This window comes from Phoca vitulina, unplaced genomic scaffold (genome assembly GCF_004348235.1).
Source record: "Phoca vitulina isolate PV1807 unplaced genomic scaffold, GSC_HSeal_1.0 scaffold48, whole genome shotgun sequence".
In the NCBI taxonomy this organism is placed as follows: domain Eukaryota; kingdom Metazoa; phylum Chordata; class Mammalia; order Carnivora; family Phocidae; genus Phoca; species Phoca vitulina.
This window is the reverse complement of record NW_022589751.1, coordinates 188,932-202,481: the sequence shown is the minus strand read 5'-3', so window position 1 is coordinate 202,481 and position 13,550 is coordinate 188,932. Positions and strand designations below refer to the sequence as shown.

General features: G+C 49.7%; 1 protein-coding gene across 2 annotated transcripts in view; it reads left to right on the top strand.

Moving 5' to 3' along the window:
• The first annotated feature begins 4,937 nt into the window (after positions 1-4,937).
• The window catches only part of ARHGAP22 (Rho GTPase activating protein 22), a 170,224-nt gene continuing 161,611 nt past the window's right edge, over positions 4,938-13,550 (top strand). Inside the window, exons 1-2 of one of the 2 annotated variants that reach the window (XM_032432209.1) lie at positions 4,938-5,301; positions 8,922-9,086. In XM_032432209.1, coding sequence (XP_032288100.1) covers positions 9,035-9,086 — 52 coding nt within the window. In that variant the 5' untranslated portion in view covers positions 4,938-5,301; positions 8,922-9,034. Of the gene's footprint in view, positions 5,302-8,683; positions 9,087-13,550 lie in introns of those variants that run through there. The other variant, XM_032432210.1, reaches the window with a different exon arrangement.

The following is a 13,550-nucleotide window of genomic DNA, read 5'->3' as shown; positions in this document are numbered from 1 at the left end:
TCCGTTTCATTTATTCTCAATATTTCGGTGTTCTTATGTTTTAGATATGTCTCTTGGCAAACATCTATAATTTGAATTTTTAAAAATTCAACCTAAGTAACCTCTACTTTTTACTATATGAGCCTAATTTGTTCACATTCACTATGATTACTGATATATTTATACCTATTTTTTACCTTCTTTTGTGTTTCTATTTACCATGATTTTTCTTTTAAGTTTTTTTTTTTTTCCCCTTTCTTCCTTCTGTTGAATTTATTAAGTATTTCTTGGTTCGTTTTTTTGGTTCTGTTTTGTTTTGGTCTTTATCTCCCTCTACTGGTTTGGAAGTTATACATTCTATATCTATTCTTTACTTGTTATTCTTAAATGTTAACACACATACTTAACCTTAAGAAGTCTAGAGCTAGTTGATGGAGGGAGGTGGTGGGGGATGGGCTAGATGGGTGATGGATATTAAAAGGGGGCACTTGTTGTGATGAGCACTGAGTGGTGTATGTAAGTGACGAATCACTGACTTCTACTCCTGAAACCAATATTGCACTATGTGTAACTAACAAAATTTAAATTTAATTAATTAACTAGTTAATTAATTAAATAAAAAGTCTAAGGCTGAACTGTGCATTATAGCACGGCTACTAACCACCTCTGGAAATAGCCACATTGGAAATGGGATCAATGGACAATTAAATTTTTCATTTTAATTAATTTTCATTTTAATTTAAAAATTGATACACAATCCCGTTGTTGGAAAGCTTTTACATATGCTTAGAACAATTTGGGTAGGTGAATTGTCTTTTTCAACTCTAAATCTTGTGAAATCTAAATATAGATGAAATATTTCCAGTGAAAATTTAGCATCCAAATGAGATGTGGTATAAATGTTAAAATACACACCAGATTTGGAAGGCTTATATAAAAAGAATATAAAATTTTTCAATGATAGTACTTATATTGATATTATGTTGAAATGGCAGTTGACCTTTGAACAACATGGGTTTCTTGATAAATATAGTAGTACGGTATTGTAAATGCATTTTCTCTTCCTTAAGATTTTCTTAATAAAATTTTCCTTTCTCTAGCTTCCTTTATTTTAAGAATATGGTATATGATACATATAGCATAGAAAATATGTGCTGATCGACTATTATAAGTAAGACTTTCAATCAACAATAGGCTATTAGTAGTCAAGTTCTGTGGGAGTCAAAATCAGAGTTTTGACTGTGGGGGGAGGTCAGCACCCTGAGCCCCCACATTTGTTAAAGGGTCAACTATATAATATTTTGATATATTGTATTAAATAAAATATATTATTAAACTATTTCCTCTGCCCTTTTTCTTTTTTTTTTTTTTTTAATATTTTATTTATTTATTTGACAGAGAGAGAGATAGCGAGAGCAGGAACACAAGCAGGGGGAGTGGCAGAGGGAGAAGCAGGCTTCCTGCCGAGCAGGGAGCCCGATTCAGGGCTCGACCCCAGGACCCTGGGATCATGACCTGAGCCGAAGGCAGGCACTTAACGACTGAGCCACCCAGGCGCCCCTCCTCTGCCCTTTTTCAACATGACTACTAGAAAAATTTTAATTGCTTGTGTGGCTCACATTATATCTCTATGAGACATGTTCCTCTGGAGTTCAAGCCCCAAGGAAGGACCCAGGAGTCTGGAGGTTCTAATTCTCCCTCCATTCTTCTCTTCCGTGTTATTAGATTCAGTATTAGTCATTGTTATGTGCAATATCCTCTCCACCTTGTTCTTCATGCCCCCATCTTAATTCATTACTCTCATTTCTTTTATAGACAATGATGACTTAGACTGACCACAATGTCTGCCGACTTCTTCATCCACCTGTACATTTGGCACCCCAGGTTTTCTTTGTAGGTCAGCTCTTTCCATCGACTTCCAGAGGCCACACTGAGGGCAGCATTGACTCCCTCAGTGTCACTAATGATACCGAGGACCCGGACCTGGGCAGAGACCCCCCTGCCACAGGTGCCAGGACGTCCACGGCTCTGAGTACAGCTGGTGCACTGCGGCTTCTTCCACCTCAGGGGGAGCGACTGTGGGCAGGAGCCACCGAAGGCTGGGGCAAGCCTGAGCTGTGGGCAGGCGAGCAGCCTCCAGGGCGATGCTCTGCTCAGCTTCCACATTGCTCCCGCCTCTCTCTGGCTGGCCACCATGCTCACACTGACCTCTGACTCAGAGTGGGACTTCCGACGAGCAGCACCTTGCCCATTCCTCTTAATCCTCTCCCAGAATGTACAGCTGATTATCTTGGCCACACTCTCTGGGCCCTACCTGACCAGAGTCATGGTCGAAGCATCTTCTTCTCTCTTAAGGACTTAGGGGGCCGTTCCCCAGTGCCTGTGCCACTCATCTCAGCCCAGAAGGCCAGGTCCTGGACTGCCGGCAAGCAAGTGAGGCACTCGTTACCTCCTTCAAACTTGCACCTGGCTTGCCTCACTTGACTCACCCTTGCCCCAGCCTTGAATTGCCCAGAAGTTATGTGTTTCCGGTGGGTGCAGCACAAGTCACTGCTCTGAGCCCCCTCAGGCCTACAGAGCTCCTCCTCAGAAGGGCTTCCTCCGAAATGATAGCATGCTGCTGAAAACACACACACACACACACACACACACACACACACGCACGTGTGCGCACACAACCACGCCCCATAAGTAGTGTGCTGAGAGCACCATCGTGTGGCCACAATTGCCAATTACAGTCAGGATTGCTATCTATCTATCTCTCTACCTATCTTTTATTTTTTTGAGAGTGTGCACGTGCGGGGGTGGATAGGGGGAGAGAGAGACTGAACCTTGAGCAGGTTCCATGCCCAGTGCGGAGCCCGAGGCAGGGCTCAATTCCATGACCCCGAGATCATGACCTGAGCCGAAATCAAGAGCAGGACACTTAACTGCCTGAGCCGCCCAGGCGCCCCTTACTCTACCTATATTAATTAGTTCAGTGCTTCTTCTATTCAATAATGGGAAGCCCTCTTCAAAAGAAGGGGAGACAATCCCCTGACTCTAGCATCAAATTAAATATTTATATCCATAAAATAATATATATCCTTCCAATGTTTATAACTTATAACAACTAAGAAAAACAAAACTTTGCTATGGAAAAACAGACAAAAAGCCTCCTAAGATTTCTTAATGCAATGTGATCTACAGTGTGGTTCTGGCTGAATTTGTGACTGCTGGGGTTTAACAGCTGATTGATAAGAAGCTTCCAGAGGATCATTGTGACTACCATGATTTCTGGGGGCTTCCCTTACCCAGGACCCTAACTTCACAGAAGCCAGTCAGCCCACTGATGGTGACAGGTTCTTGGCTAGGACTGAGGGTTCCCATTCCGTCCCCTGGGAGTCTCCAGAAAAAGACCCAAGAGGCAGCCATAGTATGGCTGCTGGCTCCTGAGGCCCAGGACACCAGAGCCCAACAGAAACATTAAAGATAGGCACATTCTCTGCCACTTGCTGTTAATTGTGTTTTAGGTACAAATGAAAACTCGGGCCCCGACATCACGTAGTTTGATTGTAAGGTAGTCATCCCACCTTATAAAAATGGCTTACTCTTTGATGTGTAATATGAATTCAAATGCAGGACATATAAAAATGTGCAGGAGACCCAGTTTGAGAACCAAACACTGCCCTGGCTAATGCTGTGGCTGACGACGGAGGAAACAACCCTTCCTGGGCCCCTGTTAAGTGTAGCTGCATCATGGCCATTAGGACAGGTCCAGAGCACTTAGCCAGGTGCTTTCAGCGGCTTACCTCACTCAATCCGCACTGCCGTGATGGGGAACGGCACTCAGAGAGGCAGCGTAACTTACCAGTGACCCTGGGATAAAGTGTCCAGGCAAGAGTCAAAAACCACCTTTGCCTGACTCCAGTGCGTCTGCTCCCTCCGTTACAGCTCCCACGCCTCCCCCAGCAAGCCTGGAGCCAGGTAGTGGCCCTCCACAGTGCATGACCAAAGGAGGCCTAGCACGCTGCTTTGCAATCATGCCCGCCGTAGCCGTGGGGATGGACAGGGTCCAAGAACAATACACCACGCCTTGCTTCTCACAAGCTCTGGCCCTGCAACAGCATGTGTGCCCCCTTGCCTCTGCCAGCAACTACTCCATCACGGCCCACCCACCCTACTCTCAGGGGCTTCCAAGGGCAGTGCTTAGGGTAGATGACGGGCCTGCCTCTGCCATCATCATCATCTCCCTGAGGCTGGACTGACCGAGACTCCAACCCAGCCCCAGCTCTGCCCAGATGCCAAATCAGACTTTCTAAGATTTCCAGTCCGTGGCCAGCCACCCTGCTTTGGTCAGGGAGGACAAGAGCAAAGGGCCACACTGAGTCCAGGGAAGGGGGGAGGCCGGCGCACCCTCACAGAAGGGGGCTGCCCACCAGAGCCACTGGGAGGTCAGGTCAATAAAGGCTACCTTCCTGTTTCTGTCCTTGACCTTGGCTTTCAAAAGATTTTTAATCAGCTGGCCTTGGTTTCAAATCTCAGCAATACCACTTGTAATCTGTCCCCTTGGGAAATTCACTGAACCTTTCTGACCTCAGTTTCCCAAGTGATGCTGGTTCTTTGGGAAGTGGTTCACATCCCTACCCCCCACCCCCCAACCTGAGGGCTCCTGCCCTGCTAATGACCTCCAGCCCCATCTTCCTGCCCAGACTGAAGACACAAGACTGGCCAGCTGTGCAGAATTCAGGAAGACCCAGTGTGGAAATCCCCAGGAATCCTACACACCCTCCCAGCCACAGGTGGCCCCCGGGAAGGTGAGGCTACAGGTGAGGGTGGGGAGGGTGCGAGCCGGCTGACACGGAGGCTGGGAGCCGCTGAGCTGGGACTGCGAGCGAGGCCACGTCCCCGGGCGTGCGAGGCGGTGAGTGCTGGTGCCCGCCAGGGGGCGCTCTGCACCAAGTCGGACTCCAGGCGGGCTTCCGCCGGCCAGCCTGCCGCAGCCCCTCCTGGCAGAGGTTAGCCTGGCAGGGCAAGACTTTCTCAGGCGGGGCGGCCGCAGGCTCTTAGCAGGCCAAGGACGGCCATCAGCGCATCGTCCCCAGAGGCACCGAGGAGCCAGGGAGCCTGCATCTGACTGATGATGTTGGGCCTGGGCAGCTTCCTCCTGGTCCTGCCCGCCTCCCCTGCTCACATGGGGGATCGGGGGCAGGGCCACGGCCACGGCCACGGGGTGAGCAGAGGGGGCAGGGAGGCCGAGCGCTCCCTCCAGGCGGTGTACGAGGAAGGATCCCAGGCAGGCTCTGGGCGGCGGAGACGGCGGTTTCCGGCCCCGGGTCCCAGGTGAGCCGACCCCGGCGGGCAGCACCCACGCAGCTTTCCTGGGCGTCCGCCTGCCCGGGCCCGGATGCCCGCCAGGTGGTGGGTGCTCGTTGGCACAGCTCCCGTGCAGGGGCAGCCCGAGGCTGCGGGGGATGAACGAGGGGCCACAGGATGAACACGTGCGGAGCCCAGTGCAGGACGGCGGGACCGTTTGGCGCCCTAGAGGGATGGGGTGGCCGTGAGCCCTGAGCACCATGGGTTTGAATGCCCCACCTCCACCACGTTAAACTGGGATGGGGTGACCCACGAGTCCACTGTAGTATTCATTTCTGTGTACTGTCAGGTTAATGTATCTGCTCCACAGCTGGGCCTACTGAGTGCTGGTTGTCATTATTAATGCCTGTGGGTCGGGGGATGCCCGGTGCAGGGCATACTGGCCTGAGTCCAGGACGACCTGGTGCTCCCGGCGCGCTCTCCCACGGTGAGCCGGTTGGCTGTGTGGCCGGTGCCAATCAAGCTGCTCCTGGCTGAGTCATCCCTCAGCTCCCCAGGACTGCCTTGCAGGGGGCTGCTAGGCACTGGGAGCGGTGCCCCCACTCTGCTGAGCTTACCTGGGATGTGGCTTGCCCTTGAACACTGCTGCCAAGAAAGATGGGTGAGGGTAAGGGGAGGGCTAGGCTGGGTGCTTGGAGAGCAGTTCTCTGTCTCCTCTGCCCCTGAGGTTCCTCCCGCTCTCCCTGCGGCCAACAAGCAAGGCCCACCATATCTGCCCTTCCACCCCTGTTTTCCCCAAAGCAAAAGCCCATGCCCTAGAGCCTTGTCATCCTCACTGCAGGCTGAGGTCTGCGAAGGCCCCTCCTCTAACCAGAGCCCTGCTGGTACAATCATACTCGCCACACCCCCACACACATGCACTCCCCCCGTGATGTAAATGGGGGCCAGTGAGGGGCAGAGACCTGCCCAGGGCATATGGCACAGCCAGGGCAGGGGCCCAGCACACTGGTTCCCAGGGAGGCCTCTTTGCTTTGTGATAGCAGGGCTGACATGTGGCCAGGAGGCAGGTAGGGGCTGAGAACAAAAGTAAGAATGATCATGTCCAAGGGGAAGAACTAACATTTTACACACACACACACACACACACACACACACACACGGGGTCAGTCTCATCTGTCTTATCCTTACAGCAGTCTGCAGTGCGCACTGTATTTGGAGCCGGCTCCCCACATTGGTCACAGGGCTCTGGCATCTATTCCAGCATCTACCTCTTTCCTGTACCAGCCTAGTCCCCCCAGCTCCTGGGATGATACCAGGCTGGTTTAGCCAATACGTACATCTCATTCCCCAGCTATCCGGACTGCTTCAAGGATGGATTTGGTTGCCCAATCAAAGCCACAAGACAAGAGGTATTTGGAAAGGTAGGGAAGGGAAGCTTCCCAGCATTTCTGAGAGAAACACCAAAAGATATGTTATCTTCCTATTAGACATGAAGGAGAAAATATTAGCTCCCGAAGCTTGGCATCCAGCATTTTTTAATAATTAGGAAACCTTGGTGTGGATGAAACAGACACCCAGGAAGCAAACAGGGGAACTTGAGGGTGGGAGGGAAGCAGACTTGGTTGACATTATCTACTGCTGGCTCCAGCCATGCCTGAAGTTCATATTATGAGGCCTTTCCCACTAAAGGAGCCAATAAATCCCCCCTTGTGTTTGAAGCCAATTTTAATTGTCCTTTTTGTTTCCAGCAACTGAAAGTTTCTTACCTGATTATCTTCTTTTGACCAAAGATAAAATCGATACTCAGAAGATATAAACACCAGGTTGCCAGTTAAAATACAGAATAGTCCATTAAATCTGAATTTCAGACCAACAACGAGTACCTTTATAGTAGATACTATGTGCCATGCAATATTTGGAACACATTTACACTAAAAACATAAGGGCATTCTGTATTTTTATTTGCTAAATCTGGTAGCCCTATTCCAGTAGCATGTCCAGATTCACACTACTAGAAAAAGGAAAAACCTGGACACAGACCCAGAGTTTTCAATTCTAAAGCCCCTATTATACCAGATCATAGGAAGGGCTTCTTCCTGTCATTCTTCATTCCCCTCGGCCACCCTCCCAGTCCTATGTGCTTGGAGAATACAAAGAGATGTCACGCTGGGTCCCTAAGGGTCTCCGAGTCTGTCCTAGCTCCAGAGTTCTCTGCTGGCCACTCTGCCCCTCTAGCCCCTGCACTGAGCTGCACGCCGGCCTCTGGTCTGGGGCCCTGCTGCTCTCTCCAAGCAGTGTGGCTTCTTTGGCTGCCTGCTGTCCCAGGTCGCTGCCCCGAGGCTCCACCTGGCGATTCCTCTGTACTGGCCCCGTGCTCCCCTCAGAGAGGCCAGCAGCTGGAACTGTCCACAGAAGGCCAAGGCTGGTGCATGATGATACCGCCCCATGCGGCCTAGGACAGTGCTGTCCGGTCCAGCAGCCCACAGCCCTGCTTCCACCTCGTGTGGCCGTGACAGCCTGAGTCCCTGTTCTCCCGCAGCCTGCGGGGGGGGAAGGGATCTGCCCACACCGAGTGCTGGCCATGCTTGTGTTATCTGGGTGCTGGGGATTGGTTCTGCGATCACAAACACGCTACATGGACGATACTGCAGAGACAGGGGAGCAGAGGAGACGAGAAGGGGGGTAAGAAGAACATTCTGGGGGCTGTCCTCCCAGGGGATGCTCCTGGCCTCTGTAAACTGCATATATATTTAAATGGGACAGCACCGCCCCCTGGGAACTGCCTTTCCCTGAAATTGCCAGGACCACGACGTCAGGGGCGCCTGGGTGGCTCAGGTCATGATCCCAGGGTCCTGGGATCGAGCCCTGCATCTGGTTCCTTGCTTGGCGGGGAGCCTGCTTCTCCCTCTCCCTCTCCCCCACTTGTGTTCCCTCTCTCGCTGTGTCTCTCTGTCAAATAAATAAATAAAATTAAAAAAAAAAAAAGACCACGATGTCAATGACATGGATGGCTGCCTAAACATCACTTGGCAGTTTCCCAATCAGGATTTTCTTTCCGATTTCCCACACGTGGAAATGATGCAGGGATGGCGCTGAATTTTCCAGCAATGGAACAAAAAGCCTCATCCTTAGCAGCCAGAGTACCAGGCTGAGGGTCTGCTGCTGGCTGCTGTGGGGGCTACGTCTCTCCATGCGGGCGTGGGGACCATGTCCTCGGTCTCCCCACTAGCAGGACTGGGGCCCACACCAGCTGGGAGTCACAGACAGCATCTCGGCAGTCTCTGCGTGCTTGCAGGTCATTGTCTGTAGCCACTTTCTAGACTGTGTGGGAAACACAGCTCCTTCTGAATCCAGGTCAGCTGATGGACAGGACCAAGCAGAGCATCTGACGTGTGAAGGGCTTTGCTATTTTGCAGCCTTCCTCATCTTGTTGATGCCCTGCTCGCCCGGAGGGGCAGTTGTCATTATTGTTCCCATTTAACAGATGAGGAACTGATACCCAGTGGTCCCATGACTTGCCCAAGGCCATTCCAAGATCCCTGGGCCCACTTGTATTTAAGAGACTAATTCCTCACAGCAAGACTTCTTGTTCGAAATCCAAGAAAACACCAGATAAAGGGCATTCTAAATATATTTCTTTTCTATAGATGCTGATCTCCTGTTACTGGAAAACAGGAATTAGCTTGTCTGCTTGAGGATGTGGTTGGTTCTTTATAAAAAGGATACACAAGAAATTTGCACATAGTCTGCCAGCTTCATTATGCTGCCGACAGCTTCCAGCAAAAGAAGAACATTTGCAGCCAGATATTTCGGTAAGAATTTTATTTTATTCTATCTGGACTATGATTACCTTTGCTCTTGGCTTCTGGCTTGAGAGATGGGGTCACTTGAGGCTGAGAGATGGGGTCACTCGAGGAGCTGTCTTGGTCCTGTGGGCTGGAAGCATTAAGGGGCATCATCTGTGGTCAAGGCCTGGGCACTGGCTGATGGTGCCCACAGACCTCACCCCTGAACTTGGGAGCTGTTCTGTGTCTGCCTGAAACACAGAGCCTTCAACATGACCATGATCGTTGGAGGGATTTGAGTCCAGTGACTCAGGACTCTGATGACATTCAGAGTCTGGAAGGACCACCATGCCCAGAGACTGTGGGGACAAGAGGCAGGTCCTTCACGGGGAAGAAGGTACATCCTAGAGCCGCCCTGTATCCTGCTTGGAAGCAATTCAGCCAGGCAGTTGGTTCAGTAGCCCTCAGTAAAGTGCCAGGAGGTAACTGAGGCACAGTGAGACACCCCTCAGGGTGGGTCACGTGCAGGTGCTATGTGGGTGGTCGTGCAGCTGCTTGTGGGGGGGAGCACACAGATGCTGGCTGGGTGGTTGTGCCGTGGTGTTTCATGTTCTTTGGACCTGGACACTTTCCGAGGATGATTGAAATCCCAGATACCAGAGGAAGAAACGCAGACAGTGGTCTTCAACCTAGCTCTACGTTAGAATCATGAAGGAGCTTTTAAAAAATCCCCAGATATTTTTAAATACTTGGAGATTGGTCTGGAGTGGGTTCCAGACATCAGCATATTTTTCGGTTCCCAGGTGAACCTCATGTGCGGGCAGGGCCCAGAACCACCCGACCGAGGCTGGGGAGGCTTCAGACGGCCCACAGCGGCCCGTGCTGGTGTCTGAGTGGGTGTGTGTAGGGATGAGGAGTCAAGCTCTGTGTTCACAAAGCCAGGTCACCGGGATCTGACACTAGGCTGGACATGTGCTACGGGACACTGCTCATAATGTGTCATCTCCTGGATTTCCCTTTCTACAGTAGGGATGGGGAGCAGCTGAAATTAGCCTTTAATTCTGTTTACTTCCAATGCATTAGGGGTCTGTAAAAGCTCCAGATATTTTCCCCTCAGTTGGGTTTACAGTATCATCTGATTTGAAAGGAAAAGTCACTTGCTTTTGTGGAAGCTTCTGGCCACCAGATTTTCACAGTATACAGATACCCACCCACCCCCACCCCCATCCCTGCCTGGCTTCAGAGTACCGATGCTAATTCTTTAAGGAAAAGACAAATGAGGTATTGCACGAGATACCTGAATTTAAAGAAGTTGGTTGAATTAAATTTTTAAGGGCAGTGAAATTCACATAACCCAATTAACCATTTTAAAGCGAGCCATTAATTCAGCGGTGATTCGTACATTCATGATGTTGTTCAACCACCACCTCTCTCTAGTCCCAAAGCATGTTCACCATCCCGAAAGAAAACCCCGTACCCACTGAGCAGTGGCTCCCCACCTCCCCCAGCCCTGGCACCGACCGATCTGCTTTCTGTCTCTAGGACATACCTACTCTGGATATTTCATATAAATGCAACCACACAGCATGTGTCCTTTTATGTCTGGCATCTTTGGCTTAGAGTGACGTGTTAGAGATTGATCACATGGTAGCATGCATTGGTACTTTTCTTTCCTTTAGACTTAATTAATTTTAAAATCATTATCTGACCACAAACAGCTTGGCAGCTTTATAAAAAAGGATCAGCCGTGCTGTTCTGTAGAAGGCTTCCGAAAATAGGAAAGTTGGCTAGCAGAGGGGAAGCAGTTTCTCCTCCTCATCCTTGGTCTCTCTGGGTCGGCCATTCTGTCTCTCTTCCTCTCTCGATTTCTCTCTTTCTCTCTGTCGGTCTGTCTGTCTCTCTCTCTCTGACTTTCCCTCTTCTCTCGACTCTCTCACCATAGATTCAAGAGGAGGTCATTTGGAAACTTGAGCTTGCTTTTAATGACTATTTCCAGGGAATTGGGGCAAATGGGAGATTCTTTGGGGTTAAACTGTGGTGCTGTGCTTCATTTCTTCACTCTGCCCAGAGTTTTGTTGAGTCAAGGACCTGCCATGTAGCAGGAAGCCAGAAGCCAGCCAGCACTTTGGTCTCTCATTTGGGGAGACCTGGCTAAAACTCTCACCCAGCCATGGGCACCGCCACTTGTAAGCTTTTCCTGTGGCACGATCCTGCCCGTTTGGACAAGCTGCAGCCTCTTTGCTCACCAGCTTCCCACGCTGCTGCCCACTGGCCTGCCCGGTTCTCTCCCAAGGACTTGTGGCTTTTCCCAATTAGCTGACGCTCCTGGGTACTTCCCACCATGAGTAGCCACTGCAGGTCTGAATCATGTTGGGCAGGAAGATGGTAACCTCTGCCCATACTGGGCCAAAGAGTCCAGAAGGAAGGCGAAAGCAGCTCTGAGTCCAGTCATCCCTTGAGGACCCCAGCTCCTTGGCCCACAAGCTAGCCTTCAAGACCAAGGCCAGCGGGCTGCTTGGACTGGGCATCCTCCATCACACCCCACCCCGGTGCCCTCCAACTCTGGCTTTGCTCACTTGGTCTTTCTCTGGAACATCTCCTCTCCCCTCCCTGCTGTGGATGGCAGGGACATGAGGAAACCGCAGGGACCCAGGTGGGGGGGAGAGAGTGTGGGAGAATAGGAGACTCAGAGACAGGGGAACTGAAATCATAGGAAAGGAAGTAGTAGGTGGTACAGGAGAGGTAGGTTGATGCCATGTTGAGAAACTTGGACTCTTTTTCATGGGCGCTAGGGAGCTATTGAAAGTTGTAAGTGTAGGACTGATTGGATCAGATTTATAGGACACCTGAACTTACAATATTATATGTCAACTACACTTCCAATTTAAAAAGAAAGAAAAATAGATCAGATCTGTGGTTACTGGAAGTGGGGCAGGGGGAGAGGGAATTGGAGGAAAGTGGTCGAAGTGTACAAATGTCCAGTTATAAACAAGTCCCATAGAGGAGTAGAGTGTATAACACAGTGACTGTATTAACACTGCTGTATGATATATTTAGAAGTTAAGAGAGGAGATCCTAGGAGTTATCATCACAAGGGAAAATGCATTTTTTTCTTTTTCTCTTTTTTTTGTACCTACATGAGATGGTAACTAAATTGATCGTGGTCATCATTTCACAATAGATGTAAATCAAATTATATGCTGTATTCCTTAAACTTACAGAGTGCTGGATGTCAATTATATCCTAATAAAGCTGGGGGGGGGAGAATTATTTATAGGAAGAATGATGTGGCCGAAGTATGTGAAGTCAGCTCTCACCTAGATTCTTACAAAGACCTCCTTACTGGTCTTCCTGATGCTACCTCTGGCCCATCCATCTCCTCCCAATATTGCAGCTGGAACAAGGCTCTTAAAGCCTAAACCTGATGAGAAGTGGCACTCGCTCAGCACATCCCAGTGGATTCCCGTGTCTGTCCTCCAGCTGACTCACCATTACCTGTCACATCATCTCCTGTTTCCCCCGCTTGCTGAGCACCAGCAAAATGGCTTCCTTGCTCTTCCTCAGATGCCCCAGGTCTTTGCATGTGCTCTGCCCTCTCTCTGGAGTACCCTTCCCCCCAGACATCCACACGGCTCACAACTGACCTCCCTTAGACCTTTACCATCTTCTTTTAAGGCTTTCCCTGACCACCTGTCTGTGTCCCAGTAGGATAGGTCATGCAGTAACTGAGTCATGGGTCACCTGTCCATCATAGTGACTCAAACACCCAGGCTGATGAAATAATCACGTCCCGTGGTACTGGTGGCCAGGCCACGGGGTCAAGAGAGAGACTGAGCTCTAGAAAGGTCTCAGGTGAGCAATGCAATCCTCAGTCTGGAAGTCCCACAGGTCACACTCATTGCCAGCTCATTGTCCAACTACCCATAAGGGTCCAGGAAGTGTCATCCTACCATGTCCCTAGAAGGGGGGGATTGGAAGTATTTGGCAAATGCCACGAATGACTGGACTATTTGCAACCCACTCTGACATTCCTACCCTTCTTCCCTGCCTTATTTTTCTTCACATCATTTATTATTATCTCATATGTGTATGTATGAATTTATTTATTTTTTAAAGATTTATTTATTTATTTTAGAGAGAGAGAAAGAGAGTGAGCACAGGGGGAGGGGCAGAGGGAGAGGAAAAAGAAAAACTTAAGCAGACTCTGTACTGAGTGGAAAGCCTGACCTCAGGCTCATTCTCACAACCCCGAGATCACGACCTGAGCCAAAACCAAGAGATGGACGCTTAACCAACTGTGCCACCCAGGAGCCCCTCATATGTGTATGTATTTACTTTACACACTTTACTTGAAGTGTAAAATTCACCCATTCTAAGTGTACAATTCACCCATTCTAAGAGTACAATTCACCCATTCTAAGTGTACAATTCCATGATTTTTAGTATATTTGTAGAATTGTACAACCATCACCATAATCCAATTTTAAGACA